The sequence below is a fragment of the Scyliorhinus torazame genome, chromosome 14, assembly GCF_047496885.1.
Source record: "Scyliorhinus torazame isolate Kashiwa2021f chromosome 14, sScyTor2.1, whole genome shotgun sequence".
Lineage (NCBI taxonomy): Eukaryota > Metazoa > Chordata > Chondrichthyes > Carcharhiniformes > Scyliorhinidae > Scyliorhinus > Scyliorhinus torazame.
In genome coordinates this window covers 71,321,311-71,347,339 of record NC_092720.1, presented here as the reverse complement: position 1 = coordinate 71,347,339, position 26,029 = coordinate 71,321,311, and the positions used below count along the sequence as shown (strand labels likewise).

Below are 26,029 nucleotides of genomic sequence, written 5' to 3'. Positions count from 1 at the left end.
TTCTCCTCCCTGCGTTTGGAGGTGTTGGTGTTGGGAATATTAAAATGTGTGGGGTTTGGTGGGGAGAGGTGGGGGGGCCATGTTATAAAGGAAGCAAATCCTTTGTCTCGGATGGGGGTCACCATGCCACCAGGTTTGCTAGTTAATGGAAGCAAACTGGGAGGGGGAGTTGTGCTGGGTTATGGGGGGTGGGGGGAAGGGGGGTTGGTTTTTCAGGTTCTTTTTGTTTCTTTGTTTTCACTTGGGGTGGGAGGGTGGGTCTAGGGGGAATGTTTGTTTGGGGGGGGAGGGGGGAGTGACTGCCGTCGAAGGTTTCTTTTTGGTGGAGATGGTGAGAGGAGGATGACGGTAGGCATCTTGAGGCGACCTGGGTGGTGGCGAGTTAGGAGCCTGGGGGATCCCATTGAAAATTGGATAGGCTTGATTGGGGTGGGAGGTGGGATATAGAGCCCCCCAACCAGACTGGTCTCGTAGAATGTTAGGGTTCTGAATGGACCGTCCAAGAGGTCCCGTATTTTCGCTCGTTTACCCTTGTTTAAAGAGTAAACAAGGGTAAATTTGATTGATTTTATGCAGGAGATGCAGCTGAGGATAAAAGGTCATATGAGGTTGAGGAAAGGTTGGGTGGGGCAAGTGTTTCATTCAGGGTTGGATATGAAGGCAAGGGGGACGGAGGTGTTGACTAGTAAGAGAGTGGCTTTCTCGGTGACTGGTATAGTGGGGAACTCTGGGTAGATGTGTCATGGTGAGTGGGAGGTGCCCTTGGTGCTGGTAAATGTTTATGCCCCCAATTGGGATGATGTGGATTTCATGAAGGGGGTGTTGGCAAAGATTCCGGACATAGACTCGCATTGGTGATTATGGGGGTGGGGAGGATTTTAACACCGTTCTTGATCCTAGGCTGGATCAGTCATGCCCCAAGTACATGAAGATATCGTCGATGGCAAGGGAATTGTTGGAGTTTATGAAAGGGGTGGGGTGGGGGGGGGGAGCGCATCTGTGGTGGTTTGGGCGACTGAGGGCAAAGGGATATTCTTCTCGCATGTGCATTGGGTGTTTTCCCGAATCAATTTCTTTGTTTTGGACAAGACGCTGTTGGCGGGTGTGGTTTGAGCAGAGTATTCGGCGATTCTGGTGTCGGACCGTGCACTGCATATCATGGGTTTGTGTGTAGAAAAGGGGGCGTTTCCTTCCCGATAACGCCGGTCCCCTTGCTATTGGAGGTGGTACTGTTGGTTGGGGGGGGAGGGGGGGGGTGGGGGGGGGGTGTTGGAGAGGGGGGTGGTATCGGCGATCTATGGGAGGATTTTGGAGGAGGATAGGGTGACCCTGGAGATGATTAAGGCTAAGTGGAAGGAATAGCTGGGGGAGGCGATGGAAGAGGGACTGTGGTGTGAGGTGCTGCGAAGGGTGAATGCCTCAATCACATGTGCAAGTTGGGCTGATACAATTGAAGGTTGTGTCACAAAAGCGAGGATGAGCCGGTTCTTCAAGGAGGTGGAGGATGTTTGTGAACGGTGTGGGAGGGGTCTCGCAAACCATGTACATATGTTGGTCCTGCCTGAAGCAGGAAAGGTGTTGGGAGGGAGGTATTTAACATCATCTTGGGGGTGTTGCATGTGGATTTGGAGCCGGTTCCCCGAGAGGCCATTTTCGGGGTGTCGGACTGGCCCGAGTGGAAGGCGGGTGCGGGGGCAGACGCTTTATCCTTCACCTCACTGATTGCTCATAGGCAGGTCCTGTTGGGGTGGAGGTCTGCTTCTCCGCCCTGTGCCTCGGTGTGGCCAGGGACCTGCTACAACTTTTGACCCTGGAGAAGGGGGGCGAAGGAGGGGTTCTACAATTCATGGGGTTTGTTTATCATGCACTTTCGAGAGTTGGTTGCCATTGAACATTAAGGGGGAGGAGAGAGGGGGGATTTGTTTGTTATTGGCTTTTTGTTTTTAACCTGTGAGTCGATGTGCTGTTTTGTTGTTGTTTCTCTTTTTTTTCCTGTTTGTAAGGTGCAAATTTGGCAAAGAAAAATATTTTTTTTTAAAAAGGGGGGTTTCCAGCGATCACAATGGAGGCTAGATGGAGGATTGTTGTTGATAAGGGGCATGAGAGGTTAGGGGTGTCTATATGCACTGATGTGAAACTTAATATAAATAAGGTGTCTGCCTCCGTGCTGTGGGAGGCACTGAGGGCGATAATTAGGGGGGGGAGTTTACTTCAATCAAGGCGCATAGAGATAAGGTGGAGTGGTTGGATAGGCAGAGGTTGGTGGAGACCATTTTAGCAGTGGATCGGAGATATCAGCGGCCCCTGAGGAGGGGTTGCTGAAAGAGAGGAAGAAGCTCGAGATGGAGTTTGAGTTTTTGTCTCCGGGGAAGGCAGTGGGGCAGTTGCGCCAGGTTAGAAGGCCGTTTTATGAGCACGGGGAGAAGGCCAGTAGACTGCTCAAGTACCAGTTCAGGTGGCGTTGTGGTAAATTGGGCAGACAGGGTCGTCATTGAGCCGGCGAAGGTGCATGAAGTGTGTGAGGCCTCCTACTGTGGACTGTACAGGATGGAACCCGCGGTGGGGTTGGGGCGGGGGGAGGCCTTGGGCCCGGATAGATTTTCAGCAGAATTCTATAAGATGTTCACTACTGAGTTGGGGCCTTTCCTAGTGGAAATGTTTAATGATTCAGTTAATAAGGGGGAGCTTCCGGCTATGCTGAAACAAGCATCAATTTCGCTTGTGGTGCAGAGAGCGCACATGACAATATCACAGTTGCGTCATTTTCTTCCGGACGTGGAGGATAAATGTGGGCGGTGTTCAAGGGGGCCGGAAAACGACACTTAATAAGAACATAAGAACATAAGAGCATAAGAACTAGGAGCAGGAGTAGGCCATCTGGCCCCTCGAGCCTGCTCCACCAATCAATGAGATCATGGCTGATCTTTTGTGGACTCAGCTCCACTTTCCGGCCCGAACACCATAACCCTTAATCCCTTTATTCTTCAAAAAACTATCTTTATCTTAAAAACATTCAATGAAGGAGCCTCAACTGCTTCACTGGGCAAGGAAGTCCATAGATTCACAACTCTTTGGGTGAAGATGTTTCTTCTAAACTCAGTCCTAAATCTACTTCCCCTTATTTTGAGGCTATGCTCCCTAGCTCTGCTTTCACCCGCCCGTGGAAACAACCTGCCCGCATCTATCCTATCTATTCCCTTCATAATTTGTATGTTCTGGTCATGCCCAAAGTTGGTGGAGTTTTGGGAGACTTTTTTGGAGGTTTTGTCAGAGATTTTGGGAGGGAAGGTGCCCCTGAACCCGTGGGTGGCGATATTCAGGGTGTCGGATGATCCGGGGATGCAGAGGACAGGCTGATATGTTGGCCTTTGTCTCCCTGATAGCCCGGTGGCTGATCTTGTTAGAGTGGCAGACTCGGGAGCTGACCAAAGCAGCAGGTGGATGAGTGACTTGGCGCAATTCTTACATTTGAAAAAGATAACATTTGCCATTAGGGGGTCAGAGGAGGGGTTCTTTGCGAGGTGGAGGTTGTTCGTCACCGGTAGAGATTGGGGGGTGGGTGGGGGTGGAGTGTTGTGTTTGGGGTTATCGTTGTTTTATATTATGTATAAACTGGGGCATGTGAGGTGTTAAGGTGTTGAAGCATTTTTTTTTATTATGGCAAGTGTGGGTGAAGATGGATGTTTCCTGTTTTTTTTTAATAAAAAAATTGAAAATGCCTTGAATAAAAAAGTGCAACAGCAAAATAGAAGAAAGGAGAAATAAGGGAATATGCAGGAAGGGCCCTTACATGAGAGAAAGATTAAATCAGTGGCCAGAGGGATTCTCATTAACAAACACAGAAAACATTTTGCAACACTGAATATGCATGTGATTCCGGCAATTCTGCAAGGTGACCCAGTGATACGTTCCGCATTTCAGCTACAAAGAAGACCCTATGTATTTACTACTTTTTTGATTTGTATCCATTTATATAACCAAAGTTTCTGTGTAACAATAGTGAAACTGTTTTCTGAAGATGCATACTAACTAGAAATATATTTAAAATTAATCTACTAAATATCCACAGTCAACATTAGTTCCATTGTCAATCCTTTAAAAGTGCTACATTTGCTTTTATTATTTTTATTGGGATGTGACCATCACTGGCAATATTGTCCTCGAGAAGGTGGTGGTGAGCTATCTTTTAGAACTGCTACAGTCCACCTGGTGAAGGTACACCCACAGTGCTGGAGTTCCAGGGTTTCGCCTCTGACTTGCTCTTATCGCAACAGTATTTATATGGCTAGTTCAATTCCGTTTTGGGTCAATGATAACCCCCAGGATGTTGATAGTTGGGGATTCGGCAATGGTAATACCTTTTAATGTCAAAGGGTGATGGTTAAACTCTCTCATGAATCAGCCCAATCTTAAATGTTGTCCAGGTCCTGCTGTCTATGGTCATGAAGTTCTTCAGTAGTTGAGAAGTTGTGAAAAGTGCTGAATATTGTGCATTTATCAGCTAACATCTCTACTACTGACCTTATGATGGCGGGCAAGTCATTGATGAAGCAGGTGAAGATAGTTGGGCCGAGAAACTCCTGGGTGATATTCTGGGACTAGGATAATTGGCTTCCCACAACCCCAGTTATCCTCCTTTGTGTCAGGTAATTGTGTTTTCCCGTGATTCTCAGTGACTAAGGGCTGGAATTCTCTGTCCATTCACTCTGGCAGGATTCTCCGGTCCCGCTGAATGGTGTTTTGGATCAGCACCAAATTCTCCATTCTCCATGGCAGCGGTGGCAGGATAAACTCGGATCGGAGAATCCCGGCCAAGGTTTTCTACTGTTCCTTGATGCCACACTCTGTCAAATGCTGTATTTACGTCAAGAGCAGTCACTATTGTCTGACCTCTTGAGTTCAGCTCTTTTGTTCGTGTTTGGACCAAAGCTGTAATGAGGTCAGGAGCCGACCTGAGCATTGGTGAGCAGGTTATTGCTATGTAAGTGCCACGAGATAGCACTGCTGATGACACCTTCCATCACTTTGCAAGTGATTGAGGTTAGACAGATGGCCGGGTTGGATTTTTCCTTGTTGTGAACATGACATACCTGAGCAATGTTCCACACTGCTGAGCAGATGCCAGTGTTGCAGCTGTGCTGGGACAGCTTACTTAGGGGCACGGCTAGTTCTTGAACAAAAGAACTGTTTCTGGAATGTTGTCAGGCCTCATGGTCTTTTCTGTATCTAGTAACTTCAGCATTTTATTCATATCTCATCGGGTGAATAGAACAGGTTGAAGACTGGCATCTGTGATACTGGTGACCTTGGGAAGAGGGTTTTAGAAACATGTGTTGGATTAGCTCAACCTTGCAATACTGACATTGCATAATAAAACTTCTCCCATCAGTATACCAAAATGACATTGGTCATGACAGAAAGATATTACTGGTATGTTTTTAATCAGCAAGTAAACTGAATGTGGTTTAATGCCATTTTTATGATTTTGCAAAATGATATATATCATTTGAATTATAGCTTGGAGTTTAGCCTGTATATGACACTGAAGTTATTTGCCTTGCTGCTCCAAATTTTAATTTTCTCATTTATTTTCTTTTGTCTTTTAAGATTAAACCAATTGTGTCTTTTGTTTAAATTGCAGGAATCTGAAGGTGGCCTTTATGTGTGCATGAGTACTTTTCTTGGGTTTGGAAGGGAACATGTAGAGAGACATTATCGCAAAACTGGGCAATGTGTCTACATGCATCTGAAGAGAACCATAAAGGAGGTAACAATGGTATCAGTAACATCCAAGAAAGTTTATTTTTGACACTTGCCATCTTTCATAAAACAACTTTGATTAAAAAAATAAGATGCTTATGTGGAAGTGACATAAAGGTTGTGCTCTGTGCTGTGGCATAGTGGGATAACCCTGCTGCTTCACGGCGCTGAGGTCCCAGGTTCGATCCCGGCTCTGGGTCACTGTCCGGGAGTTTGCACATTCTCCCTGTGTTTGCGTGGGTTTTGCCCCCACAACCCAAAGATGTGCAGGCTAGGTGGATTGGCCACGCTAAATTGCCCCTTAATTGGAAAAAATTAATTGGGTACTCTAAATTTATTTAAAATAATAAAATAAATAAAGGTAGTGCTCTGACGAAGCTGGTGATGGTCAATGTACTTGTGTTTGCATATTAGGAATAGGCTGTTCTAGGGCGGCACGGTGGTGCAGTGGTTAGCACTGCTGCCTCACGGCACTGAGGACCGGGTTCAATCCCGGCCCCGGGTCACTGTCCGTGTGGAGTTTATACATTCTCCCTGTGTCTGCGTGGGCTTCACCCCCACAAAACCAAAACGATGTGCAGGATAGATGTAAATTGCCCCTTAATTGGAAAAAAAGAATTGGGTACTTTAAATTTAAAAAAAAAGGAATAGGCTGTTCTAGGATCTTTGGCAATTCAAACTTCTTTTTCTTTAAATTGGGTTGAAAATTGTACTTGAATGTAACGTGTTATTTTAGCTGACCCTTTCAAAAGATCACTGCTTTAAACCAAATAGTTCACCCATTCCTCTTGAAACAAGTCTTCTTAACACGTAAGGAAATGTAATCATTTTCTTTCACTTAATTCCTAACATATTTTCAAATTGAAAACAGGCACCATTTTAACAAGGAAAGGTTTTACTCTATGTACATTTCAAAAGATTGATCATTTAATATTTTGTTTAAAGGCCCTAATTAAGGATACATTATATATTCTTCTAGTGACCAGAAATTAAGGAATCCCATCTGGGAAGGGAAGTTCTGTCCGGTGAATTTCATTGGATTTTGGGAATGAGCCACAAACTGTTTTCTTTTCAATGTAGATGAGCATAGCATTTGGGATGGAGTAATTGCAGGCAAAAAATACACCATGTAGGGTAGCTCAAAGGTATTAGAGGGGGGAGAATCTCTTGGAGGTGGGGAGAAAATCTAAGAGGTATTTTTGAGTTTGCTATTACGCTTGGTTGAATTGTTGGGATATGCTTGACAGCCAATATAGTGCTGCTGAAGTACCCTGGGTTAATTGCCTATAATTTTGTTCCAGCAACATTTGCTCACTAATCGAGTTGCCCATGACTTGATGTTTAAACAACATCTTGAAAGCAGTCAACATATTTTTTTAAAAATAAGTTGACCGTAATTATCTTTCCATTGGATATGTTTTCAGCAGAGTTCACCATTGCGTTGGTTTATTTGATTGAAGCTGGTAATATTTCTGCTTATGTTCCTTATTGCTAATTTCTACACCTGTTAATAGATTTGTATCGTTGTGTTTATTTAAATGGCTTTCCTTTAATCTTTGATCATTTAAACGTAATATTTTGCAGCAAAATCAGAGAATACTGGATAATCTCAGCAGGTCTGACAGCATCTGTGGAGAGAGAAGGGAGCCCATGTTTTGAGTCTGGATGACAAAGCTTTGACATAGAGCCACCTAGACTTGAAACGTTAACTCCCTTTTCTCTCCACAGATGCTGAGACCTGCTGAGATTATCCAGCATTTTCTGTCTTTCAATTCCAGCATCCGCAGTAATTTGCTTTTAATATTTTAGGTCCGACACTTTGATTTTTGCTGTGTAACACAATGGAGTTTCTTTTGAGATGAGCATTTAATGTAAGAAATACAAAATATGATGAGTCAGTAAGAAAGAAGGCTGATGGAATCAGGAATTTTGAAAGTACCAGTAAGTTCATGCTGGGAATTCCATACATACTTCAGGTCCAAGATTTTGAAATACTAAGATGTTGCAAATCAGATGCACTCAGCCTGAGTGAAGGCATTAAGAGGAGCATCCAGAACTTGAGGATGGTTGAAGGAGTGTGGAATGGTTGAAGGTATGGCAAAGCACAAAGAAGATTGAAGACCAGGGCAAAAGCAGAGTGGCATGCAAAAATAAGACAAAGTACATCAAAGGCTTGATAACTTGGTACTGGAGAGCGGTAGAAAAGTGAAGCTTGGAGAGAAGAACTTGAAAGTATTGGGGAGAGTGAATAATAATACCAGGAAGGGAAAAAAAATATCATAGCCTGTTGGAGCACATTCTGTCAAAGGCATAGGGCAGAACTTGCCCAAAATTTGGCTAAGGGTCAGTTACGTGTGAAAACCGGCGCGAATCCCATCGGCAATTTTTAGGCACTATTGGAAAATGAAAAATTCACCGCATGAAAAATGCCACGCCTGTGGCACAAAGCGCCTGATTCGCCTCCCCTGGGAGGGGGAGGGGGGGGGTGGCAACTGCGCAGTTGTACCAAGGGGACAGCTCCTCAGCACTTGTTCACAATCAAGCCAGGAGGATGGTAGCGAAGAAGCCTGTTCCCCGCTTCACTGGAGAGGGACCTCACCCGTCTGCTTGATGCCTTTAGAGGAGTGTAGGGGAACAATCTATCATCAGACTGGCAGGAGACTCTCCAGCATGATCACAAACACCGCCTGGGAGACGGTGGGAGCACTGGTGCACCCTCCAAAAGAGGAGAGAGGTGCAATTCTGCAAAAAGATGAAGGACCTACTCCCTTTTGCCAGGGTATCCTCTCTGATCTCCACCTTGCCGTCAGCCCACGGAATGTAACCTCGACCCCACATGCTGTCACCTAGCAGGGCTCCAGCACTGGACCTCCCACAAGCTTCCTCACACTCCCTCGTATTGTTCCCCTCACAACCCCTCCGTGCTTACGCGTCATTTCCTCACATGCCAGTTTTCATCAACGTCTGACCCGCCAGGCGGCCAGCTGCCATCCTCCCTAATTGTGTTCCGGCAGCATTATCATATTCACAACCGCCGTGAGCGAGTGAAGGCAATTGGTGGAATGCCTGGGCTAAAGATCCTGACTCCTTTTGAGGAGAGAGCCCGGGAGACCACAGGGGAGGAGCAGGTGTGGGTCTGTGCAGAGAGCGAGGTGGGCCTGCTAGAGAAATGTGAGGGGCCACTGCAGATTCATCCACATGACCAAGTTCAAGTGCGTTCTGTGAATCCCAGACCATTGACTTGGCCATGTATCATGCTTGCCTTGCAGGCACATCATCCAATCAGCTTGGCCTATCCATCTGCAGGACCCCACTGCCCATTCGCAACATGACTTCGTAGAGGACGTCGAAGGAGGACACCAAAGGTGCATCGCAACTATCACCCTCACCATCCACCAGTGTGGAGACATAGTCCTCGGTACGTGATCTTACCAGACAGGCTTCTGGTGAACACCACACGGCTTCTGATGCACATCTGGTCGAGGCAGGAACTTCCCAGGGATCGGACAGATGGAGGTCTGCTGCATCCCAGGGCTCGGCTGTGCCCCAGCCAGGTGCCGTGCCTTTGGACATGTTCATCACTAAGATGCTTAAGATGCAAAGGCGTCTGTGTGGAGTTTGCACATTCTCCCTGTGTCTGCATGGGTCTCACCCCCACAACCCAAAAAGATATGCAGGGTAGGTGAAGTGGCCACTCTAAATTGCCCCTTAATTGGAAAAACAGAATTGAATACTCTAAATTTATTTCAAAAAATAAAAAGGATGCAAAGGCAGAGCCAGGAATACCAGGAGGTTGCGTCAGCAACACTCCTGCAACTGCAAGGCTGGATGGAGGGACCTCAAAGCCTTCTGTCACAGGAGATAGTGTTGGCAATATGTGGCACTCAGATTAACACTGCAAGGGTGGCGTCCGCAGTGGAAACCCTGGGGCTCGAGGTCAGATCCATGGCAGGAGATCTCTGAAGCATGGCTCAGTCCCTGAGAGCCATGGCTGAGGGCTTCAACTGCATAGTGCTGGCGATGGTGGGTTCCCAGGGTTGGAAGCGCCAGATGATGTTGAGTCATTTGGAGCTCACCCCAGCTGCTCTTCCATCACTTGGATTAACCCAGGAGCCCCCAAGCACCCGGAGGGGGGAGGATCTGCTGGAGCACACCCCGGGGCCTTCCATCCAGTAGACCCAGAGACTGCCCAGTCTATCTGAAACCCCCTTACCTGAGACCGGCGCAGTGGGCAAAACAGGGCTACAGCACCAGTGCCACCCGAAAGCAGACTAGGCCCACTAGAACCCAGCCCTCCAGAGAACATCTGCCAAGGACATCTCCAGCAACAAGGCATGGAAAACAGAAGGCTGCCTCTACCTCTAGTGTTCATCCTGGGGAAACACCTAGATGTAGTGGGAGGGTTCGGAACTCTAAGGAATTGTCGGGGCACAGTATGGGTATGGGTGAAGTTAGGCACTAGCAGCTGGGGACCATTGTCACATGCTGATTTGCCTCTAACTTAAATATTATTGTCACTCACAACTTTAATGCCTCAAAATCTTTTAGCCAACCTCTCAGTGGCATAGTGCTTCTCCCCATCTGGACACAGCAGTGCTCAATGGGTCTCCCTGCCTGCCAGACGGTTGGGTCCTCTCAGTCCGATTGTTTCATTCACAGTGATAGGACTCGGGCATGATTAATGAACTCTAGACCGTCGCCCTTAATCCCCCTCTAGAGCAAAGGGATAAAGGAAATTAGCGCAGAACCTCACTCTGGCATGAGCCGGAGATTCAATGTGTTGGCAGCAGATAGGCAGAAGTGAGACGTGAGCAGCAGCAGAGGAGCATCACAGCTTGTGAGGAAAAAGGATTTACAACTAAAATTTCTTTGGACGAAAGATTGTATTCCGAATTCTAACTTTGAAGAGTGATTTAGAGTAACTTGGAAAATGGATGACTGAATCCAAGTGTACAATCTCGGGGTATGACTACCCACCATTGTTTCATGTGTGCCAACCCTACGACCAATTGAAGAATGAAACTACCATATGGACATGGTTTAAGTCCTTGACCAAGAAAAACAAGGAATGACCGTGGCACCTTCATTACCGTACAAAAGCAAAGTAAGAGTATTTTCTGAATTGGTGCCGGAGCATTTAAACTCAGCTGAAAGTTTGAATACATTATTGACTTTCATGGATAAGATTTACAAAAAGGATGACTCATTGAGTGTGATGAGGCCTGGTCAGATTATGACAAATTTAGAAATTCAGAGGATACCTCTGAGAAGAGTGTATCGTGGAATTTAGCATACTGCATACAAGACTACAAAAGTTCAGTCTAGAAATTCCTCAGTCAGTGCTATCATTCAAGTTATTGAGCTGTGATAAAGTTACAAATGTGGGTAGGTTTCTGGTTTTGACGGGAGTTACATTTGCAGAAAGACACACCCGGTTAGGACAAATGTCAGAGGCTCTTCCTGGGCAAACATTCCTCCCAGGCAGCCTTCATGACACAAATGGGCCGACCAGCAATAAGACAGATTATGGGAGACACGATGTTAACTGGATGGCAATGTGATTTAGAAACAGGCCGTAAGCGTCTATATAAAAGATTTATAACTAAAATAACAAGGACAGAAACACCTTTAACATTATGGCAAGAGGAGTGAATTGTGAAATTTCAACAGAAAAATGGACCCAGGAATGCCCAGGGTGTGGTCAACTGGTATTTTAAGTGAGATTCAAAATTTAATTGTGCAGTGAACTGTCCTGAGTGATATATTAGGGTGTTTGAAGCCAAACACGAGACAGAAGACTGAGAGGAAGAACAAGAGGAAGATATTGACTAAGGAGAAGGCATTGTTTTAGTGATGAGAAGTTTCAGTTCGGTGATGGTCACAGAGATCTTCAATTATGCCATATTAGGCAGCAGATGAACATCGACATAAGAATTGGCAAGTCATGTTGCAGCTGTATAGAACCTTAGTTAGGCCACACTTAGAGTATAGTGTTCAATTCTGGTCGCCACACTACCAGAAGGATGTGGAGGCTTTAGAGAGGGTGCAGAAGAGATTTACCAGAATGTTGCCTGGTATGGAGGGCATAAGCTATGAGGAGCGGTTGAATAAACTTGGTTTGTTCTCACTGGAACGAAGGAGGTTGAGGGGCGACCTGATAGAGGTATACAAAATTATGAGGGGCATAGACAGAGTGGATAGTCAGAGGCTTTTCCCCAGGGTAGAGGGGTCAATTACTAGGGGGCATAGGTTTAAGGTGAGAGGGGCAAGGTTTAGAGTAGATGTACGAGGCAAGTTTTTTACGCAGAGGGTAGTGGGTACCTGGAACTCGCTACCGGAGGAGGTAGTGGAAGCAGGGACGATAGGGACATTTAAGGGGCATCTTGACAAATATATGAATAGGATGGGAATAGAAGGATACGGACCCAGGAAGTGTAGAAGATTGTAGTTTAGTCGGGCAGTATGGTTGGCACGGGCTTGGAGGGCCGAAGGGCCTGTTCCTGTGCTGTACATTTCTTTGTTCTTTGTTCTTTGACAGTAGACTGGTTGAGATGTTACCTGGACTAAGTGACAAATATTGGAACAAGGTTAAGGAATTTGAAAGATGCACGCGTTTCAGATTTGGGATGATAGCCTTAAATTGCTAAAAGAGAAGAAATGCTGTGTTAAGATGACTGGAAGGAATCCTTTTATTCGCATGGAAGTTGTATCCAGCAAAAAACCTTTATGATTGTGCCAACAATCGATGAAAAAGCTCATATGAAATTTGACATGGAAAATGACAAGACCATCGCATTTGAAAAAACTGTGGACTTACAATTTTGTAACCTTGCTAAGGTCGCACTTGGAATATTGCGCACAATTCTGGTCGCCACACTACCAGAAAGATGTGGCGGCTTTGGAGAGGGTGGTTTACCAGGATGCTGCCTGGTCTGGAGGATGTTAGCTATGCGGAGCGGCTGAATAGACTCTGACTGTTTTCATTAGAACGACGGAGGTTGATGGACGGCCAAATAGAGGTCTACAAGATTATGAGGGGCATGGATAGAGTGGATGGGCAGACACTCTTTCCCAGGGTGGAGGGGTCACTAGGGGGCATAGGTTTAAGGTCTGTGTGGCAAAGATTAGAGGAGATGTAAGAGGCAGGATTTTTACACAGAGGCTGGTGAGTGCCTGGAACGCGCTGCCAGGGGAGGTTGTGAAAGCAGATACATTAACGGCATTCAAAAGGCATCTTGACAAATGCATGGATAGGATGGATGTAGAGGGATACAGCACAAGGAAGTCCTGAGGGTTTAGACCAAGGGTGGTACCATGACCGGTACAGGCTTGGAGGGCCGAAGGGCCTGTTTCTGTGCTGTATTGTTCTTTAATACATCAAACTTATAGAACAGATGAGTGATAAATGTGATAAGAAGTATAGAAGACAGAATTGTAACCCATAGTGAGTATGGCGACAGATTTTAATGAAGTTGTGGCTATGGATGTTAAGGTATGGGATAAAAAGAAGAACATTTTAATTTTACACTTTGTAGACTTGACAACTAGGTTTAGTCAGTCGATGATCATATGTAGTAAAGAAGATAATTGTGGAACACATCGTAGAAAAATGGATAGTGACCAGACTTGGGCCACCGGCAAAGTTACTCACTGATAATGGCAAGGGGGGGGGGGGTGGATTTTCTAACTATGAATTTTGGGATATGTGTGAGACCATGAAGATAATTGTTATGAATACAGCAGCAGAAAGCCCATTTAGTAACAGGGTGTGCAAGATAAATCATGCTGTGATAGATTAAATACTTCATGAAATTTTAGCAGATAGGCCAGATTGTAAATTAACTTTGGCTTTAGCATGAGCCGTCCAGATGGTAGGGGGTTACAGTCCAAATTAGTTGGTTTTTGGTACAAACCCCAAAATTTCTTCAGTCATGAATGATCATCCTCCAGCTTCTGAGGGGCTACGAATAGCTCTACCTTTTCTGAGCATTTAACTGCTCTGCAAGCGGGCAGAAGAGCATTCCTTAAAGCAGAAATCTCAAAGAAGTCTTTGAGGCACAATGTACGGCCATCGGAACCTATTTTGAAGCAGGGTTATGCAGTATACTATAAAATAGATGGATTTAATAAGTGGTAATGTCCAGGAAAGGATGCATGGAAAGGTCCAGGAAAGGTTATAGGTACAGATGGTAAAACAATCATTTTGCAGCATTGAAACCAGACAGTTCAGGTACACCTATCAAGATTACAAGTGGGCACCGATTGCAAGTTTGCAGAATCAAAAAGGTTATTGAACATGCTGAGGAACCAGGCATTTCTCATACACATGTGTCACAGAATTATGAGGACCAGATTGTGGAAAGTGACAGTGTTTCTGAAGGGGAACATAGTAATTCTGACCTGATGAGGCTACTTGTCCGAAAGGACAACTGCCAAAAATTGACACTTATTATGGGCCATGGTTTATCAACTCCAAAATGTATTCTGGAGTCCACCTGACCTATAACTTTTTATTGATTTGGGCTAAGATGACCATTCCTTCCAGGTGATATTCAACGGACTTCTTAGGTGCTTTTAATAAAAAAAAACAAGCATTATTCTAAGAATTTAGTTAACATTTGTATAAACACACACAGCAAGAAGTTTTATCAATTACAAACATAAATAGCCCACACAGCTACAGTAATTTATGTATAACCCTTAATGAATTCCCCCTTAACTGTTCCAATTCAATAACAAAATCCCATAAACAAAAACATCCTTTTTACCAAACCAACTACAGTAATTTACGTATAATCCTTAATGAATTCCCCCTTATCTTTTCCAATTCAATAACAAAATCCCATAAATAAAAAAAGCCTTTTTACCAAATCATCAGATAACTATAATCAGTGAGTTACTTCCTTGAAAAAACTCTTTAAAAATGAAAATAGAGAGACAGGCCAAAACTTTCTGTCTGAGTCCATAGCAGCCAAACGTTTTGAATTCCTTCCAGAAAGTAATTATCTCTTTTAGGTTACCAAGCAGTCTGGAACAGCTTTTAAAAGGAAGATAAAGAAAGACAGTTCTTTCAACCTGTGCTGTTGTCCAAAGCTCAAAGCGATAGTGAAAACTCAAAACCCAGAGAGCCAGAACCCAGCTTTACCCACACAATGACATCACTGAAGCCATGTGATAAGACAAAACCTTTAACAAAGGGACACTCCCATGACACACTAAAGTGACATACTTACCAGAAGGGGCCAGTCAGTGGAAGGATGCAACTATTGTTGATACAGCAGGTAAGGCCACCGGAAAATATAAAGATTGATTGAATATACAAAATAAAAGGAAGGTTAGGCCCATGGATTGGGAACATGAAGTTCAAAAATGGAGAGCACAGAAACACTGTGTCAATTTGGACCATACGTCTAGCGGTGGACATGCCCATAGGAAAAGATCAAAGACTGTTGAAAGAACATCTCGATAGGAAGGGGAGATCAAGCAGCAGCAGTCTGGCAATGAGAGATGTAAGGCAGGATAGAGGGTGCAGCTTAAGTCAATAAATAATGTACAGATTAGGAATGCTAGAAAGAGCAGAAGCCCAAATGATTGAGAGATCGTAGATGATAAATTAATAAATCATGAAAAACAGCAGGAACTGCAAAGCTGGAAAGAATTTGGGATGTACATAGAAGTCCCAGATAGATGGATAGCATGGAAAAGGTGCTTCCTGATGGAACTTAAGGCCAAAGCAGGCTGGTGGTACAAGATTTTGAAGAAAACCTGGGTGACCAAGATGTAAGGTGCTTCGTCTACAGCAGGAAAGGTTATTTTGAAGATCCTCTTGGCTCTGTTAGCCATAAATGCATGGGAATGCAAGCTGATCAATATTAAAGCTGCTTTCTTACAGGGGCATCCTATTCAAAGGGAAATTGTTCTTTGTCCTCCGAGAGAGGCGCCAAACACAGGAAGGGTATTCTGGAAGTTATATAAATGTACATATGGGTTGAATGACACCTCCAGTGTTTGGTATTCCACCCGGGTCAGTTTTGTTAAAGTTGACTGTCTTCAGTTGAAAGCAGATACGGTGATGTTTTATTGGCACCATGGAAGCACCTTCGTGTTGCATGTGGATGATTTATTGTGGGGTGGTAGTAAAACGGGTACTAGAGAATAGGGAGGTTGGCAAGATCAAGTGGGTTGATAGAAGTTACCAATTATCTAACTGATGGAAGAAGGAGCTAACTCGCATTATTAAAGAGGGGCCTCTTTTCCTACAGGGAAGAGAATGTGAGGGTAGATAATTCTAAGAAGAGGTAATAGAGTGCATTTATTGTAGAAACAATATATATATTTGTGTTATGGCAGTTTAGGTCAAATTTAAAGATGATTTTTTTTTCTTTGAGATGGGGTACCTTGTTAGGAAAGAGTTAATGTTCCCCAGTGCTTAAGCTAGAATTGGAACTTTAATTGTTTAATAGACTACACATATTGTTTGTTCGACAGCACACATATATTTAAAAGGGCTCCAGGTGGCATTGTGGAGTGTTGGAGAAGTGATTGTTGAACACAATAAACTCGGAATTAAAGAAGTGAAGACTTGCTTTCTAGTTATTATGGTGTTACCATTGGAGCTTAATAGCCTATGGTGTACCTCGAATATTCCAGGGATCAGCGACCGGTTGAGAATGTAGCTGTCATTGACACTCCCTGGAAAATGGGCACAGTTGTTCATGAAATGCATATGATGGTCACTTACCAGCTGGATATTGAGGGAGTGGAACCCCTTCCGGTTGATGTCATGGGGCATGGAGAGTGACAAGGGTGCAGTCTGTTGGCCTTTGCACCTATGGCAAACCAGCTATATGGCAAACACTGTGGCCCTCTCACCCTGCCGGGCCTGATCCAGGTCAAAGTGGATGTAGTCCAGAGTTCATTCGTACAGCAGATGCATTTCTGGGTGAATACCTGTGAAATACCCAGAGGTCTCCCGTGGATCTTTGGTAGGAACCAGCGGTGAAGAGCAGGCAGGAGCGGGTCTCCTCTGTCGCCATGTGGCACCAGGTCCGCAAGGACATGGCACAGGTTGTGCACAATCTTCATAAGGCAGCGTCTTCAGCAGCACACAGCTCCATGAAGGACATAGGAGCTCGATAGACCCTTGTTGTTTTTAGCACACGTTGCTGATGGAGTCTGTGCTCCTCCAGAGCAGTGATTTGTAAGGCAGCCTGCTCCACTGGCTCCATCCTGATATCGATCAGAATCCTGCGAGGGGTGAGAGAGCAAGAGAGTCAGGTTGGTATTGCAGCTGCTGACCATAATTATCTCCTCTGACCCATTGGCCTTCCTTACCTGGAAGCAGCCAGTCCCAGAGCTTCGCTGGCAGTGATTGCACATTCAGTTACAGGACAGTGAGCAGGTTATTGCTAAGTAAGTGCCATTTGATAACGCTGTTGATGACCCTTTTCATCACTTTACTGATAATTGAGAGTAGACTGATAGGGCGGTAATTGGCCGGGTTGGATTTGTCCTGCTTTTTGTGTACAGGACAGACCTGGGAAATTTTCCACTTTCCAGGTAGATGCCAGTGTTGTCCCTGTACTGGAACAGCTTGGCCAAGGGTGTGGCAAGTTCTGGAGCACTATAGTCTTCAGCACTATTGCCGGAATATTTTCAGGGCCCATAGCCTTTGCAGTATCCAGTGCTTTCAGCCGTTTCATCATATCACGTGGGGTGAATTGAATTGGCTGAAGACTGACATCTGTGATGCTGGGGACCTCTGTAGGAGACCAAGATGGACCATCCACTTGGCACTTCTGGCTGAAAATTATTGCCTTTCCTTTTGCACAATTGTGTTGGACTCCATCATTGAGGATGGAGTTAATTTGTGGAGCCGTCTCCTCCAGTGAGTTGTTTAATTGTCCACCACTATTCACGACTGGATGTGGCAGGACCGCAGAGCTTAGATGTGATCTGTTAGTTGTGGGATTGCTTAGCTCTGGCTATTACTTGCAGCTTATATTGTTTGGCATGCAGGTAGTCCTGTGTTATAGCGTCACCAGATTGACGCCTCATTTTTCAGTGTGTCTGGTGCTACTCCTGGCATGCCCTCCTGCACTCTTCATTGAACTAGGGTTAAAGCTCTGGCTTGATGGTAACAGCAGGGTGGGGAAATGCCGGGCCATGAGGTTGCAGATTGTGGCTAAGTACAATTCTGCTGCTCCTGATGGCCCACAGCGCATGGATGCCCAGTTTTGACTTGCTTGATCTGGTCTGAATTTTTCCCATTTAACATGATGATAGTGCCACACAATACGATGGACGATATCCTCAATGTGAAGACGAGATTTGTTTGGGTAGGATGAGGTCCAGTATGGTTTTCCCTTTTGTTGAGTTCCCTCGCCCTCTGTCACAGACCTAGTCTAGCAGCTATGTCCTTTAGGGCTTGGTCAAGAGTGGTGTTGCCGAGCTACTCTTGGTGATGGCCATTGAAGCCCCCTACCCAGAGTAGATTCTGTGCCCTTGCCACCCTAATTAAGACCATAAGACCATAAGACATAGGAGCGGAAGTAAGGCCATTCGGTCCATCGAGTCAACTCTACCATTCAATCATGGCTGATTTCAACTCCATTTACCCGCTCTCTCTCCATAGCCCTTAATTCCTCGAGAAATCAAGAATTTATCAACTTCTGTCTTAAGGACACTCAATGTCCCGGCCTCCACCGCCCTCTGTGGCAATGAATTCCACAGACCCACCACTCTCTGGCTGAAGAAATTTCTCCTCATCTCTGTTCTAAAGTGACTCCCTTTTATTCTAAGCCTGTGCCCCCGGGTCCTAGTCTCCCCTGCTAATGGAAACAACTTCCCTACGTCCACCCTATCTAAGCCATTCATTATCTTGTAAGTTTCTATTAGATCTCCCCTCAACCTCCTAAATTCCAATGAATATAATCCCAGGATCCTCAGACGTTCATCGTATGTTAGGCCTACTATTCCTGGGATCATCCATGTGAATCTCCGCTGGACCCGCTCCAGTGCCAGTATGTCCTTCCTGAGGTGCGGGGCCCAAAACTGCTCACAGTATTCTAAATGGGGCCTAACTAGTGCTTTATAAAGCTTCAGAAGTACATCCCTGCTTTTATATTCCAAGCCTCTTGAGATGAATGACAACATTGCATTTGCTTTCTTAATTACGGACTCAACCTGCAAGTTTACCTTTAGAGAATCCTGGACTAAGACTCCCAAGTCCCTTTGCACTTCAGCATTAGGAATTTTGTCACCGTTTAGAAAATAGTCCACGCCTCTATTCTTTTTTCCAAAGTGCAAGACCTCGTACTTGCCCACGTTGAATTTCATCAGCCATTTCTTGGACCACTCTCCTAAACTGTCTAAATCTTTCTGCAGCCTCCCCACCTCCTCAATAATACCTGCCCCTCCACCTATCTTTGTATCATCGGCAAACTTAGCCAGAATGCCCCAAGTCCCGTCATCTAGATCGTTAATATATAAAGAGAACAGCTGTGGCCCCAACACTGACCCCTGCGGGACACCACTCGTCACCGGTTGCCATTCCGAAAAAGAACCTTTTATCCCAACTCTCTGCCTTCTGCCTGACAGCCAATCGTCAATCCATGTTAGTACCTTGCCTCGAATACCATGGGCCCTTATTTTACTCAGCAGTCTCCCGTGAGGCACCTTATCAAAGGCCTTTTGGAAGTCAAGATAGATAACATCCATTGGCTCTCCTTGGTCTAACCTATTTGTTATCTCTTCAAAGAACTCTAACAGGTTTGTCAGGCACGACCTCCCCTTACTAAATCCATGCTGACTTGTCCTAATCTGACCTTGCACTTCCAAGAAGTTAGAAATCTCATCCTTAACGATGGATTCTAGAATCTTAACAATAACTGAGGTTAGGCTAATTGGCTGATAATTTTTCATCTTTTTTCTTGTTCCCTTCTTGAACAGGGGGGTTACAACAGCAATTTTCCAATCCTCTGGGACTTTCCCTGACTCCAGTGACTTTTGAAAGATCATAACTAACGCCTCCACTATTTCTTCAGCTGTCTCCTTTTAGAACTCTAGGATGTAGCCCATCTGGGCACAGAGATTTATCAATTTTTAGACCTCTTAGTTTCTCTAGCACTTTCTCCTTTGTGATGGCTACCATATTCAACTCTGCCCCCTGACTCTCCTGAATTGTTGGGATATTACTCATGTCTTCTACTGTGAAGACTGACGCAAAATACTTATTTAGTTCCTCAGCTATTTCCTTGTCTCCCATCACTAGATTACCAGCGTCATTTTGGAGCGGCCCAATGTCTACTTTTGCCTCCCGTTTGTTTTTGATGTATTTAAATAAACTTTTACTATCATGCCTAATGTTACTGGCTAGCCTACCTTCATGTTTGATCCTCTCTTTCCTTATTTCTCTCTTTGTTATCCTCTGTCTGTTTTTGTAGCCTTCCCAATCTTCTGACTTCCCATACTCTTTGCCACATTATAGGCTTTCTCTTTTGCTTTGATGCATTCCCTGACTTCCTTTGTCAGCCATGGCTGCCTAATCCCCCCTCTGATAACCTTTCTTTTCTTTGGGATGAACCTCTGTACTGTGTCCTCAATTACTCCCAGAAACTCCTGCCATTGCTGTTCTACTGTCTTTCCCACTAGGCTCTGCTCCCAGTCGATTTTCATCAGTTCCTCCCTCATGCCCCTGTAGTTACCTTTATTTAACTGTAACACCTTTACATCTGATTCTACCTTGTTTCTTTCAAATTGCCGACTGAATTCTACCATATTATGATCACTGCCTCCTAAGTGTTCCCTTACTTTAAGATCTTTTATCAAGTCTGGCTCATTACATAACACTAAGTCCAGAATGGCCTGTTCCCTCGTGGGCTCCATCACAAGCTGTTCCAAAAAGCCCTCCTGTAAACATTCAATGAATTCCCTTTCTTTGGGTCCACTGGCAACATTATTTACCCAGTCCACCTGCATATTGAAGTCCCCCATGATCACTGTGACCTTGCCTTTCTGACATGCACTTTCTATTTCGTGGTGCATTTTGTGCCCCTGGTCCTCACCACTGTTAGGAGGCCTGTACATAACTCCCATTATGGTTTTTTTGCCTTTGTGGTTCCTCAACTCTACCCACACAGACTCCACATCATCTGACCCTATGTCGTTTAGTGCTATTGATTTAATTTCATTCCTAATTAACAAGGCAACCCCGCCCCCTCTGCCAACCTCTCTGTCTTTTCGATAGGTTGTGAATCCCTGGATGTTTAAATGCCAGTCCTGAACCCCCTGCAACCACGTCTCTGTGATGCCTACCACATCATACCTGCCAGTCACAATCTGGGCCACAAGCTCATTTACCTTGTGCCATACGCATTTAAATACAGCACCTTTAATTCTCTATTGACCGTCCCTTTTTGTTTTCTTAGTGTGGTGGACCTTGGTTTACTGAGCCTTTCCATACACTGTGTCATATTTTGTGAGATGGGGACTATCGTAACCTCTCCTGAGTTCTGTCTTTTCGTGCTTTTTTGTATTGCTAAGCAGCTACGCTTCCCACTGATTTCTTCACCTCTTGGTTCCCTGACTTTCCCTTCCCACCCAGTATCTAGTTTAAAGTCCTATTGACCACCTTATTTACTCTTTTCGCCAGAACACTGGTCCCAGCTCGGTTCAGGTGGAGACCATCCCAATGGTATAGGTCCCCCCTATCCCAAAACTGATGCCAGTGTCCCATGAAAAGGAACCCCTCTTTCCCACACCACTCTTTCAGCCACGTGTTAACTTCCCTTATTCTTGCCTCCCTCTGCCAATCCTGCTCACAAAGGATACTATCTATCCCCCTGATAATAGAATCCCCTACAACTACAACTTGCCTATTTACTCCCTCCTCTTGAATGGCCTGCTGAACCATGGTGCCTTGGTCAGCTGACTCATCCTTCCTGCAGCCCTGTTCGCCATCCACACAGGGAGCAAGTGTCTCGTACCTGTTGGACAGGGTCAAGGGCTGAGGCTCCTGAGTTCCTGACTGCTGGTTCCCTTTACCTGCCTGACTTGCAGTCATACCCTGCTGTCCCTGGCCACTGGCAGGATTTAAACTACTTACTCTGACAGGTGTGACTGCCTCCTGAAACACAGTGTCCAGGTAAGTCTCCCCCTCCCAGATGTGCCTCAGTGTTTGAAGCTCAGACTCCAGCTCATCAACTTTGAGCTCGCTCTTCAAGCAGCCAACACTTACTGCAGATGTGGTCGCTGCAGCTCGCAATGGGATCTGCCAGCTCCCACATCAAGCAGCTGAAGCACATCACCTGACCAGCCATCTCTAATTAATTAATTAGTTTAATTTAAGTGTACGAGTTTAGCTGTGTGTTTTTTTTAAATTTGGGGCAGATTTGCTATCAACCAATCAGATCACAGCTTCCCTCTGACGTCACTTTTGGGGAAACAAAGTGGAAAACAGGAAGTTACCATTAGGTTTTTATACTCACACAGAGACTGCTCCTCCTCCTCCGAACGGCTCCCGGAACTAGGCCCGAAAAAAGAGAGAGAACAAAACAGTCGGGAAAAAGCACCTTCTCCCACTCTGCACCGAATTACCTCACTGCACCAAATTACCAAGTTTCAAATTCCCCACTCTGTATGTGTCTCACTCACTCAGGCTGTGTCTCTTTGACCTGCACAACACTTCCTTTGTTTCCTCCCAAGTGGTGTTCAACATGGATTCATCAGTTGATGGTGGCCGGCATGTGGTAATCAGCAGGAGGTTTCCATGCCGATGTTTGACCTGAAGCCATGAAACTTCATGGGGTCCAGAGTAGATATTGAACACTCCCAGGGCAACTCCCTCCCGACCGTGTACCACTGTGCTGCCACCTCTGCTGGGCCTGTCCTGCTGGTGGGACAAGACATACCCAGGGATGGTGATAGTGGTGTCTGGGACGTTATCTGTAAGGTATGATTCCATGAGTATGAGTGTGTCAGGCTGTTGCTTGACTAGTCTGTGAGACAACTCTCCCAATTTTGGCACAAGTCCCCAGATGTTAGTAAGGAGGACTTTGCAGGGTCATCAGGACTGGGTTTGCCTTTGCCAGGTGCCTAGGTTGCTGCCAGGTGGTCCATCTGGTATATTTCCTTTTTATTGACTTCATAACGGTTTTTATACAACTGAGTGGCTTGCTAGGCCATTTCAGAGGGCATTGTCAACCACATTGCTGAGGATCTGGAGTCACATGTAGGCCAGATCCGGTGAGGATGGTAGATTTCCTTCCCTAGAGGACATTAGTGAACTTGCTGGGGTTTTAAACTACAATTGACAATGGTTTCATGGTCATCATTAGACTTTTAATTCCAGATACTTATTGGATTCTATTCGCACCACCTGCTGTGATGGGATTTGAAACTGGTTCCCCAGAGTATTACCCTGGGTCTCTGGATCACCAGTCCAGTGACAATACCATTGCTGGCCGTCCTATGATATCTTATGAAGTAACCATTCATCTTGCAGGAACTGAGCCACAGCTCATTGACAGCTATTCAACAGTAGCAAGATTTTCAGGTAGTCTGGATAATAATTCTTCTCTTTTTGTCCAAGAATGTTAAAGTCCGCTATTGATAGTTAATACAGCAGAGTCTGGAACTGATAGCTAGGACCTCTTAGTCCATTACACTTGGCTCTGAGGAGGATATTGTCTTTACACTTACACCATCAGTGCAGCTTGACTACCAATTGAAATTTGTCATTGTTAGTTCAGTGTGAAGTGAAGCTTATCCTTAGAGTTTTGAGTACCAAATTGATGACAAGAGCATCCCAGTGGAAAAAGATTATTCATTGACCTCACATAATGACATACCATTATAAAGCACACGAGAGGATTGCTTAACGGATGTGAAGTTATTGGTAATGAGATGTATTAACTAGATTTTGGAGACTCTTCTAACAGTGGGAGAAACAGCAGGTGAGGATTCTGACAGATGATGCCAAGATATGGAGAATTAAGAAGAAAAGCTGAAGGGGAAATTGATGGAGGGGTAGGGGTTGTTACAGATCAGAAAGAAAGACTCTTTCCTATTTGCTCATTAAATTTTGTTCTGGAGATAAACGGCATATTCTGGGCTCACAATGATGGTTTTAGGGAGCGCAGGTCAGAGAATCTTGGGGGAATAAAGCCTGGTCAATAGCCAATGCATCTTAACAGTGTGGTTTCCCATTGGAACCACAGAATCAAGCCTCACTGCTGCAGTAAATTCAGTTTCTCAGCGGAGGTTCACAGCAATAAAATAAATGATGAATGTGATTTAAAAAAATTTTTTTTTAGAGTAGCCAATTAATTTTTTTCCCAATTAAGGGACAATTCAGCTTGGCCAATCCACCCACCCTGCTCATCTTTTTGGGTTGTGGGGGTGAAAACTACGCAAACAAGGGGAGAATGTGCAAACTCCACACGGACAGTGACCCAGAGCCGGGATCGAACCAGGGACCTCAGCGCCGTGAGGCAGCAATGCTAACCACTGCGCCACCGTGCTGCCCTAATGTGATTTTGATGGTGTTGGCTAGGACCTTTTCTTTTTTTCAATTAAGAGGCAATTTGAAAAAATGAAATGAAAATCGCTTATTGTCACAAGTAGGCTTCAAATGAAGTTACTGTGAAAAGCCCCCAGTCGCCACATTCCGGTGCCTGTTCGGGGAGGTTGGTATGGGAGCTGGTATGGTACTTAGCGTGGCCAATCCACCTACCCTTCACATCTTTGGGTTGTGGGGGTGAGACCCACGCAGACACTGGGAGAATGTGTAAACTCCACACGAACAGTGACCCAGGGCCGGGATCGAACCCATGTCCTCGGCGATGTGAGGCAGCAGTGCTAACCACTGCCCCGCCGTGCCGCAAGATGGCGAGGACCTTGTGGGAACCAACGGGATATAGAAGGTTATAGGTGGTTGGTCTAGATAGGGCACATGATCAGCACAGGTTTGGCGGGCCGAAGGGCCTGTTCCTGTGCTGTATTGTTCTTTGATCTAACTCCCTCCTCCCCCTTCACCCCACCTCTAGCAACTAATGGTGACCAGATCTTTAAAGTACAGAATAAATGGCTGCAATCTCCGGTAGAACCCCTCAACTGCTGCCCTCACTGTGTACTTGACTGTCTCGAGGTATAAAAGCTCCATAGGATCCCCCAGCCATACTGAGGCATTGGGCGGAGAAACTGACCTCCACCTGATCAGCCCCTGCCTTTGTGCAATCAGTGAAGCGAAGGCCAGAACATCAGCCCCGCCCCCGTCTGCAGCTCCAACAGGTCTGACACCCCAAATATGGCCCCCAAGGGACAGGGCTTCAGTTCAATTTGCAGAATCGGTGACATGGTGCTAAAGAAGGGGATACAGAACCTCATGAGCTTAGGAAATGACCAGAAGATTTGCACATGGTTAGCCTGACTCCTCCCATAACGCTCACACTTACCCTCCACTCCTGCAAACAACCTACTCATCCTATACCTAGTCAAAGGGCAGCACGGTAGCCTTGTGGATAGCACAATTGCTTCACAGCTCCAGGGTCCCAGGTTCGATTCCGGCTTGGGTCACTGTCTGTGCGGAGTCAGCACATCCTCCCCGTGTGTGCGTGGGTTTCCTCCGGGTGCTCCGGTTTCCTCCCACAGTCCAAAGATGTGCAGGTTAGGTGGATTGGCCATGCTAAATTTACCCTTAGTGTCCAAAATTGCCCTTCGTGTTGGGTGGGGTTACTGGGTTATGGTGATAGGGTGGAGGTGTTGACCTTGGGTAGGGTACTCTTTCCAAGAGCCGGTGCAGACTCGATGGGCTGAATGGCCTCCTTCTGCACTGTAAATTCTATGATTCTATGAAATGAACCCTATACACTACCTCCAACTTTGTTAATCCTAATCTTGCACACAAAGGTGTAGCATTCACGCTCCGCAAAGCCTCGCACCATACCCCATTCTCCAATTCCAACCCCATCTCCTCCTCCCAGATTGTTAAAATTGAATTCAAATTCTCAAACAGTAGGATTTATACTTGTGTTCTGTTGAGTTAGTATCTCCGACTGCTGATTATTCATCCAGTAGCATAACAACTACACTACTCTGCGCCTTATCTGCAAAACCCAGTGAACTCATGGGCTGGTAACACAGGGATAAGCCTTTAACAGAAATATTCCTGAATATTTTGAACATTTAAAAATCAACTGCTTGTGCTTTTATGCTGTTATCTTACGTTCCTAAGAGTTCCTCATTGGCAGATCATCAGTTTAATTCTCTT

The 26,029-nt window shown here is 45.4% G+C and overlaps 1 protein-coding gene across 1 annotated transcript in view; it reads left to right on the top strand.

The window, feature by feature from the left end:
- LOC140389801 (ubiquitin carboxyl-terminal hydrolase 13-like) overlaps nucleotides 1–26,029 on the top strand; it is a 196,822-nt gene that overhangs the window by 9,318 nt on the left and 161,475 nt on the right. Inside the window, exon 2 of the mRNA XM_072474337.1 lies at nucleotides 5,642–5,767. Within this exon, the coding sequence (XP_072330438.1) occupies nucleotides 5,642–5,767 (126 nt within the window). The remainder of the gene's footprint in view (nucleotides 1–5,641; nucleotides 5,768–26,029) is intronic.